Source organism: Prionailurus bengalensis, chromosome A1 (assembly GCF_016509475.1).
Source record: "Prionailurus bengalensis isolate Pbe53 chromosome A1, Fcat_Pben_1.1_paternal_pri, whole genome shotgun sequence".
Lineage (NCBI taxonomy): Eukaryota > Metazoa > Chordata > Mammalia > Carnivora > Felidae > Prionailurus > Prionailurus bengalensis.
The window spans coordinates 227095905-227112743 of NC_057343.1; the positions used below are offsets into that span (position 1 = coordinate 227095905).

Below are 16839 nucleotides of genomic sequence, written 5' to 3' on the forward strand. Positions count from 1 at the left end.
CAGCCTCCCTGTCTAGTTCTAAAATATTTTCATCACCCTGAACGGAACCCTAGACCCACTAAGCGGTCACCCCCTACTTCTGGCCTCCTCCCCCTGCCCATAGTAACTACCACCAATCGTCTGTCTTTATGGATTTACCTCTTCTGGATACGTGAACTTTCAGGTCTGACTTCTCCAACTTGGTGTAATGTTTTCCGTGTTCCCCATTGTTCTTCTGGATACGTGAACTTTCAGGTCTGACTTCTTTAACTTAGTGTGGTATTTGCGATGTTCTCCATTGTAACACGTGTCAGTACTTTATTCCTTTGTGTGGCTGAATAATAGTCCGTTGTATGGTCGTACCTTCTCTCGTGTACCGGCCCCTCTGATCGTCGGCACTCGGGTGGTTTCCACTGTTAGGTAAGTGCGAAAAATGCTATTATTTGTCGGAGAGCCTGTTTTTAACTCTTTGGGTTCTATATCTAGGAGTTGGTCATACGGTAATAATTCTTTTATGTTTTTTAACCTTTTTTGGTTCAAAACGTTCCCAAAACATATTGGAAACCTCCTTACGTTTGGAAACGGTTCCGCGGAGCATATGATACCGTGCTGCGTGCTCGTGGCAGGCGCTCTGAAAGTGGATGATCGCTAAATGCTGCAGCGTCGCGTGTGGTACAGACGCTCTCGGGAGGGTCGCACCTTCTGCCTAGCGTCGCTTGCTTTTCCTTTCCTTGCTGCACTGCCGTGCCCTGCCAAGGGATATAAGACGTTTCTGCAAATTGGTTTGCTTTCTACCGCATACTGACTGCAATAGGCGAACGTGCCATTGTTTCCCCGTGCCTCAGTTTCCGCATCTGAAAAATGGGAGTAGTAATGCTGCGGAGCTCTTTAGGCTCTGGTGAGTGTTACAGGGGCCCCGTGTGGTGGTCGGCTCCGGAGGTCCCAACAAAGTATCACTGAGGGGGCGGCTTAAACGGACACTGATCTTCTCACCGTTCTGGGGGCTGGAGGTCCGAGGTCAAGGTGTTGGCAGGGTTGGCTTCTCCCGAGGGCTCCTTCCTCGGCTTGCAGACAGCTGCCTTCTGTGTCCTCACGTGGTCTTTGTCTGTGCACACACATCTGGTGTTTCTTTGAGCATGTACCTTTCCTCCTGAAAGGATGCCAGTCCCGTTGGATAGGACCTGCCCTAACAGCTTCGTTTCAGTTTCATCATCTCTTTAGAGGCCTTCGCTCCAAGCGCGGTCCCCTTCCGAGGCGTTAGGGGTCAGGGCTTCACCGCAGGAATTTTGGAGGCTCCCGTGCAGCCCCGAAGGCTCCACGAAGCACTTGGCACAGGGCCCATGTGCTGTAAAAGGTAGTGGTGGTGACTGGGGTCTGCTTCTACCCCTCTGTCTGCTGCTTCAGCCGTGTCTGGGCCGGGAAGCCCGATAACCGCACTCCGTTAGCGTTTCTGGCGGGAGTACAAGCGGACGGTTTTGTGCACGTGAAGGAGGCAGCAGGCCTCACATTTTAATGATCGTGGCCTCGGCTTTGCTGCTCTGAAGAGCTTGATTCATTTCTAGCTTGGGTTTTGTTCCAGAGGGGTTAAGATTGTCCGGCATCTGAGTCCCAGATCACTTATTCAGCACCAGTATTTTCAAAACGGTCTTGGTTTTTAAAAGTTATGGTTAAGGGGTCCCTGGGTAGCTCGGTCAATTAAGTGACCCGCCCTTGATTTTGGCCCAGGACGTGGTCTCGCGGTTTGTGTGCTCGAGCTCCGCGTCGGGCTCTGTGCTGACAGCACGGAGCCTGCTTGGGATTCTCTCTCTCCCTCTCTCTCTGCACCCCCAACTCATGCATGCGTATTCTCTCTCTCTCTCTCTAAATAAACATTTTAAAAAGGTATGGTTAAATATGCATGACATACAATTTACCATTTTGACTTTTAAAAAAAGTCTTTTTAAAAAAAAATTTTTTTTTAATGTTTATTTTTGAGAGAGAGACAGAGAGACAGAGCGCAAACAGGGGAGGGGCAGAGAGAGAGGGAGACACAGAATCCGAAGCAGGCTCCAGGCTCCGAGCTGTCAGCACAGAGCCCGATGCGGGGCTTGAACCCACGAACCGTGAGATCGTGACCTGAGCCAAAGTCGGACACTTAACCGACTGAGCCACCCAGGCACCCCCATGTCGACTGTTTTTAAGTGAACAATTCGGTGCTTTAAATGCATTTGCAATGCTGTGTGACTATAATCTCTGTCTGTCTCTAGAATCTTCTTACTATCTCAAACAGAAACTCTGCGCCCGTTCAACAGTAACTCTCCATTCCCCTCTCCCCCAGCCCCTCGGCGGCGTCTCTCTAGTTCTTTAACCCCGCTGTTTCCTGATAGACACCCAACCGGAAAGAAGATGGGAGGGGACAGTCCTCTGTGCCTGGGACAGGGGAGCAGGGATTTGGGCCTCCGGTTTGCCTTTCACTGTGAGTCCTCTTTGAAATGGCTCCCTTTGTCTGTACAGGATGCCAAGGTTTTATCCCAGAGGCGTCTAGGAAACACGTGCAGAGGGGAACCCTGTCTTTCCCCTTCACGGACCCTCAGGTGGCTTCCGGGAAAGCCCAGGACGGGTGGCTTTGGGGAGTTGTGGCCGCCCTCCCCTTCCGAGTGTGGACCAGCACAGAGCCGCATCCAGACTCTTCTGTGTCTGCCCCAGCGCGCACCCCCGGCCCCCCAGCGCCCCATATAACCTGGCGTTCCTCTGTCTCCCCCTCCCGTGTGCTTGCAGACCTACATCGGCTCCATCATTGCCTCCGTGAACCCCTACAAGACCATCGCTGGCCTGTATGAGCGTGCCACCATGGAGCGCTACAGCAAATGCCACCTGGGGGAGCTGCCCCCCCACGTCTTCGCCGTCGCCAACGAGTGCTACCGCTGCCTGTGGAAGCGTCACGACAACCAGTGTGTCCTCATCAGGTAACCCGTCCCCTGGAGAGCTGGTGCCTCCGCCGGCCCCCAGAGCACGAAACCTGCTCAGAATGTTCACGAGAAACAGGTCTACTAGGTGCCCCAGTTTCTCCGGTGGAGTTTTCTCTTTTGAGTGGCTTGATCCCTACGGCCTTCAAAAGACCCAAGCTCGCTTAGAAAAAAAAAAAAGCAAGACGTACCAAAGTTGTTCACTCTGGGCCTCAGAAGAATTACTCCCTTCTTTTTCTTTTTCGTTCTTTTTTTTTTTTTTTTTTTTTCCCCACTACTTGCCTTAATTATTCTTTGGTTTCTTCCATTGTGGCATGGTCCTTTTATACATTTAAGAAAACGCGTAATTCTTTCAAATTTAAAAAGTGACAGGTATGCTAGAGTGAGAATGTATATTTGAGCAAGAGGTCTTTCTTTGTCTGATTTGATAAGGTTGCACAGCATTGCCCAAATTGAAGAACTTTAATGATTTTGCACTGGGTGTTCCTGAAGTGTACCTTTGAATTCGCGACAGAAAAGGCGCTTGCCGTGTGTGTGCTGAGGGAATGACGGAAGGACGTGTTTATTTCCCTTTTTCTGGCAGCGGAATAGGGTCTGGACGTCTCTGTTTCAGCCAAGTTGTACTCATTTCTTAAACTACCAAAAGACCCACTGTCACAACCGATCACTAGGAACTGTCTCAAAAAGCAATAGAGTACATTTCCTTAAACATACTTCTTGAGGCGCCTGGGTGGCTCAGTCGGTTAAGCGTCCGACTTCAGCTCAGGTCACGGTCTCACGGTTCGTGAGTTCGAGCCCTGTGTCGGGCTCTGTGCCGACAGCTCGGAGCCTGGAGCCTGCTTCAGATTCTGTGTCCCTGTCTCTCTCTCTCTGCCCCTCCCCTGCGTGTGTGCACGCTCGCTCTCTCTCTCTCTCTCAAAAATACACATTAAGACAGGTATTTCTTAATTTTTACTAACTAATTCAGATTGGCCTCATCACTTAAACTCTAGGGACGTCCAATTGGATCTTTCTATCCCTTATAACACCCCGGGACGATATTCGCAGCAGATGTGCTGAGCCTCCCTGCCAGTGAGGTTTCCGTGCAGTTACCGAAGCCTGGATTCTTTCCTGCTTCCGGGGCTGCATTCACGGGGCACGGCCGTCACTGAGAACCTGTGGTGTACCAAAACGGCTGGTGTGAAAGATAGTGGCTTCTGTTTTTGGTGACTTTCTAGTCCCAACTTGTGGCTAAAGAAGTCTGTTATTTCAAGCGGGAAGGACAAGACCGTTTGGATTTGGAGGAGACGTTCAATGAGACCCTCCTTTCCCCTCTGGATTTCTGATTCCATGGAAGTGAGACCAATGGGGAGCCATATGTTAACTTTAGACTTGCAGCCAGTGGGGCTGGCTAACACCGCAGCCCCAGATTAGACGGAACCCCCTGATCCGGATACAGGGCAGGTCAGCGGTGGCCTCGATCACGATCACTGCGGGAAGCCAGTTCCCTGACCAGCCCTCCCCACTCTCCCCCCCCCCCCCCCGCCCCCGGCTCACCTGTCGGGGAAGCCATCCTTGCTCCTGTAGGGAGGAAAGGGGGAGCGTAGGGGCACGGGGAGGGGAACCGGGGGGCCCCCAGCCGAGGACGTTTGGGAGACCCAGTGTCCCACGCGGTATGTGTTTGGGGATGAATGTGCTCACGGGGTTTGAAGGCTGGCTGTGAGGTGGACGCCGGGCAGGAACTTTTCAGGCATCAACTCACTGAAACCTTCCGACGGCCCTTTGGTGCGCGTGGCTGTTCTGTTGGTATTTGCAGGCGCCACACGCAGAAAACTGCTTGAGGGATTGTATTCTTCTGACCGTTTTCACCCGTTGGCCTTGTGCACGGGTCCTTGCTTTTTCTAACAGGTCAGAATTTATGCCACTAGAACAGCAGAACGTTGCCTTCCTCTTCCTCGTTCGATTCACTCTCTGCCTCTTATAGGGGAGGGAAGCATCCGGGCAGATACACTCTCTTGGCTTTATCACTTTTATGGTGCTCACGTCCTGGGCGGTGTAAGTAACTTGGGTAGAGGAGCTACCCATTTAGTTAGGGAAGCAAATATGAATCGTTAGGACTTGCGGCTAATCGAAATGACGCTATTCGGGGCGCCTGGGTGGCTCAGTCGGTTAAGCGGCCGACTTCAGCTCAGGTCACAATCTCGTGGTCCGTGGGTTCGAGCCCCGCGTCGGGCTCTGTGCTGACAGCTCAGAGCCTGGAGCCTGTTTCAGATTCTGTGTCTCCCTCTCTCTGATCCTCCCCTCTTCATGCTCTGTCTTTCTCTGTCTCAAAAATAAATAAAATGTTAAAAAAAATTTTTTTTTAAAAAAAGGAATGACACTATTCAATGTATTTTTTTAAAAAGGGAGGGGGGCTTTCAAGGGTCCCATTGCCAGTAAAGGAACTTGCCCTGTGGCTGCAAGCACATTGTTTGAAGCCTCTTCCAGATGACTTCAGCGAGGCTCAGAACTTAGACTTTAAGATCACCATTTCAGCCTGCAGAAAATAATTTAATAAGATGAACAGAAAGAAAGAAAACATCTATTTTAAGAAGATTGGTTTTCCACACTCAGGTACCTAACTATTTGCCAGTGATAATGGCCTGTGTTACCCACTTTCATTGGAAAAAAATGAGAGGATCCCTTATCTGTCACTTACTTGCTCGACAGAGTAGCTTAGGAAGAAAGTGAAAAATCAAATGAGATCATTGTGCATGTGTGCGTGTGTGCGTGCGTGTGTGTGTGTGTGTGTGTGTGTGATAAAACGGAAAGCGGTTGGCATTTTCACGCCCAAGACTGTGGTATTTAAAATAAGGGGGGAGGTAGAGGGTGAGTGGATCCCGGCTAGAAAGCTCTCATTGTGAAATACTGATGTGAATGGAGTAACTGTATTTATCTAAATTAACTCAGGAAATGGAGTCTTTAAGAATAGAGTTCTCATTAAAATGTGTCTTATTTAATCTCTCCAGTTTTTTTTTTTTTTTTTTTTTTTTTAATGGGGATGGGGGCTGTGGGAATTTACAGAAAATTGAGTATAAAAATACAAATTGCAGGTTACTGTATGTAGCCCTGTGTAGATTTCCTCAGGCGTGATCTGCCCCCTGGTGGATACAATGTGTTTTACTACTTTGAAAACCTTTTCTCATGAGATCCCTTAAAATCAGAAAGTAGGCCTGTTGGGAATTAGGACTTCAGACATCAATTATTCCCTCATTTCACGAGCCTGGGTCCCTTGGCCAAGGTCCCCATCTCTTTGGTGGCAAGCTGAGTCTCTAGGCTTCTAGCCCAAGCCTCTCGTGTTGGTTTTACTTAGAAGGTTGTTACCTCTCCTAAGCTCTAATTTTTGCCTTTTTGTGCACATTTAAGCAAATGCTTATGCTATTATAGTTTTTAAAATATCAATCTATGTTTGAAACTTGAGAATTTTTCTGTTTTTTTTTTTTTTTCATCTAGCTGGCAAGATCAGCATTTGATTTTGTTTGATCTGGTACATTCTACGTTGACCTCAGTTTCTCACACCTTGATTGGACAGGCAGGGTTTAGTTTATCAGGGCCTATCAGGATACGTGACCTTCTCAGGTGTGTCGTGTAAGTCAGGCCTGTGCCTGATTCATCCATGAAATTCACTGTCCGAGTGTCTGGTAAGAGGGCCAGCATTCAACCGGAGTGTCCAAAGTGGCTGGGTTTAGGACCTTTGCTTCCCTTGCATGTTCGGTGTTCCAAAACTGGAGCGATTTCTTTTCCATTCTGGAATGATAATTAAGTGTTCCATCTTTTTCTGTTTCTAGTGATATACTTAGAAATGATGGGGTTGGAACAGTGAACAAAACTTGTGTCCTGGATTAGAAGAGCACCAAGTTGGGGCGCCTGGGTGGCTCGGTCAGTTAAGTGTCCGACTTCGGCTCAGGTCATGATCTCACGGTCTGTGAGTTCGAGCCCCGCGTCGGGCTCTGTGCTGATGGCTCAGAGCCTGGAGTCAGCTTCGGATTCTGTGTCTCCCTCTCTCTCTTTGGCCCCTTCCCCTGCGCATGCTTGTGTGCACGCTCTCTCTCTCTCTCAAAAAAATAACATTAAAATATTTTTTTAAAAGGCACCAACCTGAATTAGGCATGAGGCATGCATGCCTCGTGCTCATGTAATATGGCAGGTTGCTGTGCTAGAATTTGGGGATTAAGAAAAAATGAAATAAAATCCAATCGTTGCCTTCAGGAACTTCTCTGATGGGAAGAAATTGATAGAGCTAAGTAATTTCAACATAGGCTACCAAAAGCTATACTAGAAATGTGTCCATGGTCGCTCAGAGAGGAGGTGGTAGGTCCTCAGGAAGGAGCTCGGTCAGTACTTCATGGAGAAAAGGGTGTATGGTTATGAGTCAGAGAATGTGTGGGAATATGGCCGGCATGAAGGAGAGGAAGGGCACAGAAGCGCTTGTAAAAGCATCGATGTTTGGACCAACAAGGGTAGTTAGGAAGTGGAAAGTAGCCCATGAGGCTGTGGGGTTTGCTGAGGGACACGAAGGGCTGGGGTTGGAAAGGCAAGGAAAGGGAATTGAAAGACACGTGTGTGCGTCATCCCCAGACAAGCCCAAGAGGACTTTCCGCGGGGACACTGAGGCTCTGTGCTGTTAAGTGACTTTCCAGAGGCCTCAGCTGTGAGCAGTAGACCCACGATTGAGCTCCAGTCTCCCCGTGTCATTTTAGAACGGACTCCTCCTTGCTGGTGCAGGACACGTGTTCAGGGCTTTGTCCTGCTTGCGGAGACCCGTGCGCTGAATCCCGTGTAGGTGGACACTCGCCTGCGTCCTCTGGCAAGCAAGGATCTCGAGAGCATCGTGTGAATTTAAGAATTTGATTCACACAGGACTGAGAATGTTTGCCAGGTGTCCACAAAGTGTTCTACGAGGAGCCGGGAGTATATACTTCAAGCGTCATGAGTCGGTCTTGTTACAACTACTCGACTCTGCCCTTTGAGGACGAGAACACTCACGAGCTGGTCTGTGTTCCAATAAAACTTTATTTATAAAAACAGGCAGCAGAGCGGATCCGGGGCCATAGTTTGTGGGCACCAGGGAAGGTATCTGGGAGACTAGCCTGTGTGGGTGGGTCAAGGGCCTTGTTCACATCAAGGGGCCCTTTCCTTCATGTGGGTTCAGAATCCCTCCTCTCTGCTTTCTTGCGGGCTTTGCTCTCTGTCTTTGGGCCTCCCTGCCCCTGATTCTCTGATTTCTCCTTTTCTACTGGGTCCTTGGCATTTCTAGTAGGTTCCATCCTTTAAAAAAATATATTCACCTGTGGTTCCGTATCGCCCTTAGGCCACACACCTCCCCCACTCCTTCCATGGTGCGCCATCATTGTGGGTCGCTTCCTTGTTCCCCGGGGCTCCCCAGTCATCCTCCACCAGCTCCTCTTCCGTCAACCTTTCCGTCTCCGGGTGTGCAGGACTCCCTGGCCTCAGACCCCTCCACCCTCCCCCGCAAGTTTCTCCTCTGAGTTCCAGATGTGTGTCCAAGTGCCTCTGAGGTCCCATCACAGAGATGGCTCATGGGCATCTCAGAGCACGTCCTACATTCATCCGAAGCTTCTCCCAGACGTGTGTCCCTCCTCCCCTGTTCTCATGGTCAGCAGGTGGACTCCATGCCACCTGAGGTCAAGAAGTCCTTCTTGGAACTAGAAGTTCTTCTCCTCCACATGCCCCCTCCCGCCCCCCCCCCCCCCCATTAAGGTAAAATCGTACACAGTAAAGCACCCCGATCTCACGGAGACTGCTTCCTGGGTTTTGCCAGCTGTGCAGGCCTGTGTCGCAACACTAGGATCATCCCCCTGGCAAGCTCCCGGGCTCTCAGGGGTCCTTCCCTGCATGTCGCTGTCCCTTACCACCCTCCTGGCGGGGGCTGTCCGTGTCGTTCCACCCCCACCCCCCACCATCTTTCCCGGGGCCGCTCACTTCTCGTCTCCTCCGCCCCCTCTCTTAACTCCCCTTCTGTCCTCACGTCTGTCTCCCTGCGTCCTCTCCGGCCCCCCTCCATGCATTCACCACACTCCATACTCTGCACAGAGCGATTCTTTAACACCATGAACTTGGTCATGACCGCCTCCTGCTCAAAAAACTGTCTTGTGACTTTGATTCTGCCTGTGAAAACTTCTCAAAGCTTTTAATATGGCCTGTGAGGCTCCCATATCAGTGATTGGGATTATTTTTCTTTTCTTTCTTTCTTTCTTTCTTTTTTTTTTTTTTTTTGTTGTTGTTTTCATAGTTTTTTGTTTCGCTTTCAGCAGGCTAAGCTCATGTTGGTTCTGGGAGAACACGTGTTCTCTGAAGCCCACGTTTGTGTCAGCAGTCATGTTGGCACCAAGGGTTAGGACCGTAATTGCCATGGGCTGATGAGAAAAATGTAGGACTGGTTGTGTTAAGCGATGTGTTTGCTTTTCGTGGAGGTAAAATAACATCGTAATCGCTGTACGAGTCACTGTTGTACGGCGGCTAGAAGAAAGGAACAAGGTGGAAGAAACGAGTCACCACGCCGCCCATGGTGGAAGAAAGACACCAGGCTCCGCACCCAGGTAGTGAGACCGTCACGCTACAAAGCAGTGACGCTAACCAGTAGGTTAGAATTAGTCCTGTTCATTTGGACTTTTTTTTTTTTTTTTTTGGCGTTCTCCTTTTGCTTATATTCTTTTTTTTTTTTTTGATTTAACTTTATTTTTTATTTCTTAAGATGTACATCCAAATTAGTTAGTATATAGTGAAGCAATGATTTCAGTAGATTCCTTATGCCCCTGACCCATTTAGCCCATCCCCCCTCCCACCACCCCTCCAGCAACCCTCAGTTCGCTCTCCATATTTATGAGTCTCTTCTGTTTTGTCCCCCTCCCTGGTTTTATATTATTTTTGTTTCCCTTCCCTTACGTCCGTCTGTTTTGTCTCTTCAAGTCCTCCTAGGAGTGAAGTCATATGATTTTTGTCTGACTAATTTCGCTTAGCATAATACCCTCCAGTTCCACCCACGTAGTTGCAAATGGCAAGATTTCATTCTTTTTGATTGCCGAGTAATACTCCGTTGTATATATATACCACATTTTCTTTATCCATTCATCCACCGATAGACATTTGGGCTCTTTCCATACTTTGGCTGTTCTCGATAGTGTGGCTATAAACATTGGGGTGCGTATGCCCCTTCGAAACAGCACACCTGTATCCCTTGGATAAATGCCTAGTAGTGCAATTGCTGGGTCATAGGGTAGTTCTATTTTTAGTTTTTTGAGAAACCTCCATACTGTTTTCCAGAGCAGCTGCACCAGCTTGCATTCCCACCAACAACGCAAAAGAGATCCTCTTTCTCCGTATCCTTGCCAACATCTGTTGTTGCCTGAGCTGTTAATGTGAGCCATTTTGACAGGTGTGAGGTGATATCTCACTGTGGTTTTGATTTGCATTTCCCTGATGATGAGTGATGTGGAGCATCTTTTCATGTGTCGGTTGGCCGTCTGGATGTCTTCTTTGGAGAAGTATTGCTTTCGCTTGTATTCTTAAGTTTGGCTTTCTAGTTCTGTGATTACGGTTCACAAGGAAGGAAGGGGATACCTAGTTCTGGGTATCACTGTGCTGTAACATACGTGTTCTGTCGTATTCTCCACATTACCTAGCAGTAACTCAGTTCTGAGACGGTCTACCTGGAGATGATGTCTCATCCCACAGGTTAAGGGCTCAGTCCCCCAAGACTGCCGTCTCCGTGTTCCCCACCCCCCACTTCAGGTACCAGTCACAATTCCGAGTTGTCACCTGTGCTGCTGATTCGCCGGGCTATAGAGTGGCTCACAGAACTCAGGAAACCAGTTTCCTTACTGGATTACCGGTTTATTATAAAAGGATATGACTCAGAAAGAGCTGGAAGAGATGGGTAGGATGAGATATGGGGAAAAGGCCATCGGCTTCCCTCCAAGGGTTCACCAATCCGGAAGCTGCCGGAACAGCATCTCCCACCCCTATTTTCGTGGATTTCTATGCCAGCTTCATCACCTAGGCATGAATGATTAAATCACTGACGATGGGTATTGAATTCAATCTCTTGCCCCTCTCCCCTCCCCGAAGGCCAGTGGTGGGGGGAGGAATTGAAAGTCCCAACCTTCTAATTCTGTTATTGGCTCTCCTGGCAACCAGCCCCGCCCAGTCTTTGGTTACCTGGGTGCTTTCCAAAAGTCACCTCATTAACATAACAAATGACATCTTTATTGCTGTCGTCATTTAGGAAATTCCAAGTGTGTTAGGAGCTCTGTCAGAAAGGAGGATGAGGACCCCATATATATTATAATAAATAATCACACTGTCACATGTATTTAGCATGTATATTCTATGCTGCATAGATAATAATGATGGTTAACTTGAAAATGTCTGGATTGGGGATGATTGGTGATCTTCCTCACCACCCTACTCCCTTATTTAATGTTGGTTTGTTTCTTTAGAGAAAGAGTGAATAAGGAGGGGGCGGGGGAGAGAATCCCAAGCAGGCTCCCTGCCGTCAGCCCAGAGCTTGACAGAAGGCTCGAACTCACAAACCTGTGAGATCACGACTGGAGCTGAAATCAAGAGGCGGACACTTACCCAGCGGAGCCACCCAGGCGCCCCTCTGTTAAAAGAACTACTTGACGGGACAGCAGTGACCTCTCAGTGGGGCCCTACTGTCCTCCCTTCAGTCCCCTGGACTTTGGCCCTGCTGGCTGCTTTTCCTTCCTGCAGGGCACTGAGCAGGGTCCTCCCGTGGGTCTCCCTGCTCTCCCTTCAATTTCCACCCACTTGTCTCCTGTGCATGTTTTCATTTTTTGGTCTCCCTATCAGTGTGCCGCCCGAGCCTCCTGCTCCCCCCAAAAAGGTCTTTACTGAGCCCTTACCGTCCACCGAAATCTGAACTTTCCTGTCCTCTGAGACACTTGTGACTCCTTGCTCGGTATCTTTGTGCTGCTAGATCACAGACAGACTGTGCCATTTTGCGCATCCGTGCTTTCGGAGCCCTGAGTGCAGCCTGACACGTAGCGGGTGCGCAGATGTTTAAGGAGGGAAGGGATTACCTGCAGAGATGCTCTTCCTCCATTGCTTCGAAGATTGCAAGATTGCGTTGGTTTGACCCTCAGTAAACTTTTCACGTCACAGGCAGGGGCGGGAGGAGGAGGAGGGAGAAGTGGAGGGGGGTGGGGGGAGTGTTCCTTAAAGGTGTATGACCTGCGGAGAGTCCTGTCACCTTGTGATCAGGTTACCTTTACTCTCTGCCTTGTTCAGGTAACACTTCCGTGGCTCCGTATATGGTAGCCCCCACCTGTCCCCTCCTGCTCCCGTCCTCTCTGAATTTTGTGAAACTGCTTTCAAGAGTAGCAGTTCCCAAACCTGGCCTCATGGTAGAATCCTCTGGAAATTTTTATTTTTTTTTTTAATTTTAATTTTTTTTCAACTTTATTTATTTTGAGAGAGACAGAGTGCAAGTGGGGGAGGGGGAGGGAGAGAGGGAGACAGAGAATCCCAAGTCGGCTCCACGCTGCCAGCGCAGAGCCCGATGCGGGGCTCAAACCCACGAGACCGGGAGATCATGACCTGAGCTGAAACCAAGAGTCGGACGCGTCACCGACTGAGCCACCCAGGCGCCCCTGGAAATTTTTAAAAAATACCGACAGTTGAGTTCTACGCCTTACGGTTCAGGTTAGAGGTGTATTAGGTGATTCTGATGTGCAACCAAGTTTGAGAACTGTGGTCACAGAGCACCGTTCAAGTCGGGGTTTTATTTTGTTTCAAGATTTAATTCTGTGCCAAAAAAGATGTACTTAAAGAAGGTGCTGGAAAAAAGTATGCTAGAGTGAGAAAAAAATGTGACTGCAGATTGCTATAGACCGATATCCATGACTGGTTCATGGCAGTGAGAGTCTTGGGTTTTCTTCTCTTTGACCAAGTCTCGCTCTTGAATTTGAACCGTATCTGCTCTGTGATCGAGTCTTTAACATGTTATATTTGTCAGGGTAAGCTAATGGCTGTAACAAACAGCGCCCCCCCCCCCCAAATCTCAGGAACATTACACAGGAATGCTTTACTTCTTGCTCATTTTGCAGCCCCACAAGGGAAGGCAAGAGACTTGACTTTATTCTGCGTGTCATTTTGTTTAGAGATGTGTCAACCCTGAGGGCACCCAGGTGGTGGGCAAAGAATGCAGGACAAAGAAATGCATTTGGGGAACACGTGACATCATTTCTGTCTCATACGTTTTAACTAGAGAACTTGGTTTTTTAAGTTCTGTGTGTGTGTGTGTGTGTGTGTGTGTGTGTGTGTAATAGAGTCAACAACTACATAGATGTATATATATATTTTTTCAAATGCCAAGCATTACTTAAATCTCTTCTTGCAGTTTTTCTCTCTTAGTTTATGTCATTCATTCAGTGCTTGACTGCCGAATGCCCTCTGTGTGCCAGACCCTGGTCTAGACAGGTGCCAGTGACGTGAAGATGTGCGTACTAGCAAGATTCTGGTTGTTGGTAACAGAAAACCCAGCCGAAGTTGTCCCAACTCAGATAGCACCGGGCAGGGCAGTTTCGGGTCTGGGGATTCAGCCATGGCTGCCGGGCCTTCTCTGATTTTCTTGGCTTTTGCATTATTGTCCCAAGATAGGTGTGGATTCCCAGGTACTGTCTGCAGCGGGAGGGAGGGGGGGGGGGTCTCTGCCTGGTGTCTCTTGTGTGTACACAAAGCCCCCCACGAGCCCTTAGCACGCTCGACGTGAAGTCTCTCCGGCCGGAGTCCTCGCACCAGCCCGTGATCTACCCTGTCACTTACAGAGGGAACTGTGTTACTGAGAGTTGCCTAGACCAGTGTAGATTCCCCGTGGGTCTGTGGGACCCAGCCGGACGTGGCTGTTGTCATCTCTGAGTCACTCCCTTTCCTTTATTACGTGTGGTTAATCATTTCCCATTTCAGCAAAATTCCTCTTGCGTAACTTCCCAGATGGTGGCACTCAGCGAGGGCAGCTTTTTCAGGACCACGCGGAGCTCATCCGTGTATCTTGCCCACTTAGCAGTTAGGAAGGCGCTGCTTTCATATATTGTTGGTGTTGCTCTTCTATTGCTTAGACCTTTAGTTGACTTTTCTTGTAAGTTCCCTGCCTTTGGCTGCTTCTGTTCTCCCCAAAGTACCGGACATGGTGCCTTACACAAAATTGAGTTTCTCCTTTTAAATCCCTGATCTCCATGCCTGCTTGTCCATATCCGGCGGGGCTGAGCTTGTCCGGGACGTGACCACCAGCAACAGCTGATCTCCCGAGAGCCCTCGCGCTCCTTCTGGAGCATTACCTCCAGAGCCGTGTTCCTTCCAGGCCACCTCGATGAGCTCAGTCTTCGCCGTCTGTCTCCTGTCTCCGGCGGTTGGCTCTGAGCCATCAAACTGGATCCTGTGGGCTCTCTCTCTCTCTCTCTCTGCCGCCTCTGATCTCAGTGCAGCTGACCCAACCAGAATCCTGCCCCTCCTTGGGTCTTCCCGAGCTCATCTGGCCCTGGTGCCCAACTCTTTCCCTTTCCTCTCCGTGGGACTCAAGTTTGCCGGTCCGTTAAGGTGCAACTTGAACCTTATTTACTTCTCTCACCGGCCTCCCCTCCCCGTGTGCTGCTGCGTTCCCTTGGCCCTTAATTGTCACGAAAGCGTGATCTCTGCAGGATGTTGGACCCAGACCTGGCGTCACATCCTGGCTCGGACGCTTCGCCGCTGCCTCCCTCGTAGGACTGTTGCGAAAGCGATGATAAAATGATTCACTGTGGGTCGAGTACCTGTGGGGTACCCTTGTCCCCTTCAATCATACTTATGAATAATTGCATTTTTGTGCATATTTATTTGCCTGCTTTCAGTTCCCCAGAATGACCTTGTTGGTGTGCCTGTTCATGTGACGAGCACTTAATACCAAGTGCCTGTCACCAGCACCAGAGGTGCTGTGGAGATGGCTGGGGACGCTCGAGTGACCAAAGCAGAGATCCTTGCTCATTTCAGGGCCTCTCTGGAAGGATAGGCGCCTTCCAGCCTCTCACCGTAACTTAGTGGGGGTGGTTCCGTTTACCTCCGACGCCACAGAGGCCTTTGCAAGTGCCAGAAACGGTGTGGCCAGAGCTTTCACTGCCCTTCAGCTTGCCTCGTGGGACCGACATTTCGACCTCCGTTTTCCCGCCTTCCAACAGGTGTTCTGTGGACAAACTGGAGGGACGTGGGTCACACCGAGTTTCGTTTCTTTTTTGGTTGGTTGTTTGTTTCTCCTTGTAATTAGAAGCCCAAGCTTGTGCATTTTGTTTTGCAGCGGCGAAAGTGGGGCAGGGAAAACCGAAAGCACCAAATTGATCCTCAAGTTTTTATCGGTCATCAGTCAACAGTCTTTGGAACTGTCCTTAAAAGAGAAGACATCCTGTGTCGAACAGGCTATCCTCGAAAGCAGGTATGTCGGGATCATGTTCCTTCTTTCAGATAAATAGGATTTACTGTCCTCCCTGTTGGCAAATTTAAGGATGAGTTAGAATCAGTGGGTCTGTTTTCTCTTTTTCTTCTCTTTTACAATTCCTCGAGAAGTCCCAGCATGCACATAGCAGTTTCCAATAACCTGACCTGTCTCCCCCGCTGCCCCCCCGTCCCCACCCCTGGGCCAGGTTGGAGGTGACTGAGTGATTTGGAGGAATGTTCTGTAGCCTCCTCTTACGGCGAGCCCTCGACTCGCTTTTGTGGAGGCCTTGTGACGGGCAGAAATTTCAGCCTCTGGCCACTGTGTAACAGAGGTCTTAGCACAGCGATGAGGGAGCCTCTGCTCAACATCCAGCCCTGTGGAGGCACCATGTGGGCAAGATGGCATTTTTTACAAATTTGTTTAATGTTTATTTATTGTTGAGAGACAGAGCATGATCATGGGAGGGGAAACGAGAGGGAGAGACACAGAATCCGAAGCAGGCTCCAGGCTCCGAGCTGTCAGCACAGGGTCCGACGCGGGGCTCGAACTCGCAAACCGCGAGATCATGACCTGAGCCGAAGTCGGACGCTCAACCGACTGAGCCACCCAGGCGCCCCAAGATGGCATTTTTGTAGCCTCCCACGTGGCAGAAGGTCACTGAGACCTTTGATGGCAGCGAGCCTTTGAAAGAGGGCTGTGTGGGGAGGTATCCTCTGAATTTTTATTTTATATTTTTATGTTTATTATTGAGAGAGGGAGAGAGAGAAAGAGCGAGCGTGAGTGGGGGAGGGACAGAGTGAGAGGGACACACAGAATCCAAAGCAGGCTCCAGGCTCTGAGCTGTTAGCACAGAGCCCCAGGCGGGGCTCAGACCCACAAACTACAAGATCATGACCTGAGCTGAAGTTGGACGCTTAACCTACTGAGCCCCCCAGGCGCCCCTGCATTTTTATTTTAAATGTGCACTTGCCAAACATCTGATTTGTGCCTTATAAGATTTTAGAACCAATAAGGACTTCACAGATTCTATTACTTAGATTTTAGTCCCGGGGTCAGCACACTACAGCCAGACGCGCATAACCTGTGGCCTGTTTCTGTTTTAGCATTCACACACTTTTTTCTGTTGTCGTAAAATATACATAACGTTTATAACTTTAAACATTTTTTTCCAGCGTGCAGCTTCGTGGTGTTAAGTGCATTCATGTTGTGCAACCATCACCACCATCCATCTTTAGAACATTTTCATCTTCCTGCAGCCTGTTTTGTAAATAAAGTTTTATTGGAACACAGACACGCTCATTTGTTTCTCTATTGCTGATAACTGCTTTCAAGCTGCAGTGGCAGAACTGAGTGCTTGCAACAGAGACCGCAGGCCCCTAAAAGATCTATTACCTGGTTCTTGACAGAAAGTTTTCCACCTCCTGACTGGTCTGACCCTATTTTACAGGTGGA

The 16839-nt window shown here is 49.3% G+C and overlaps 1 protein-coding gene across 3 annotated transcripts in view; it reads left to right on the forward strand.

Moving 5' to 3' along the window:
• MYO10 (myosin X) overlaps positions 1-16839 on the forward strand; it is a 229235-nt gene that overhangs the window by 114230 nt on the left and 98166 nt on the right. For all 3 annotated transcript variants that reach the window (XM_043600872.1, XM_043600881.1, XM_043600890.1), the window contains exons 4-5: positions 2737-2924; positions 15250-15384. In XM_043600872.1, the coding sequence (XP_043456807.1) occupies positions 2737-2924; positions 15250-15384 (323 nt within the window). The remainder of the gene's footprint in view (positions 1-2736; positions 2925-15249; positions 15385-16839) is intronic.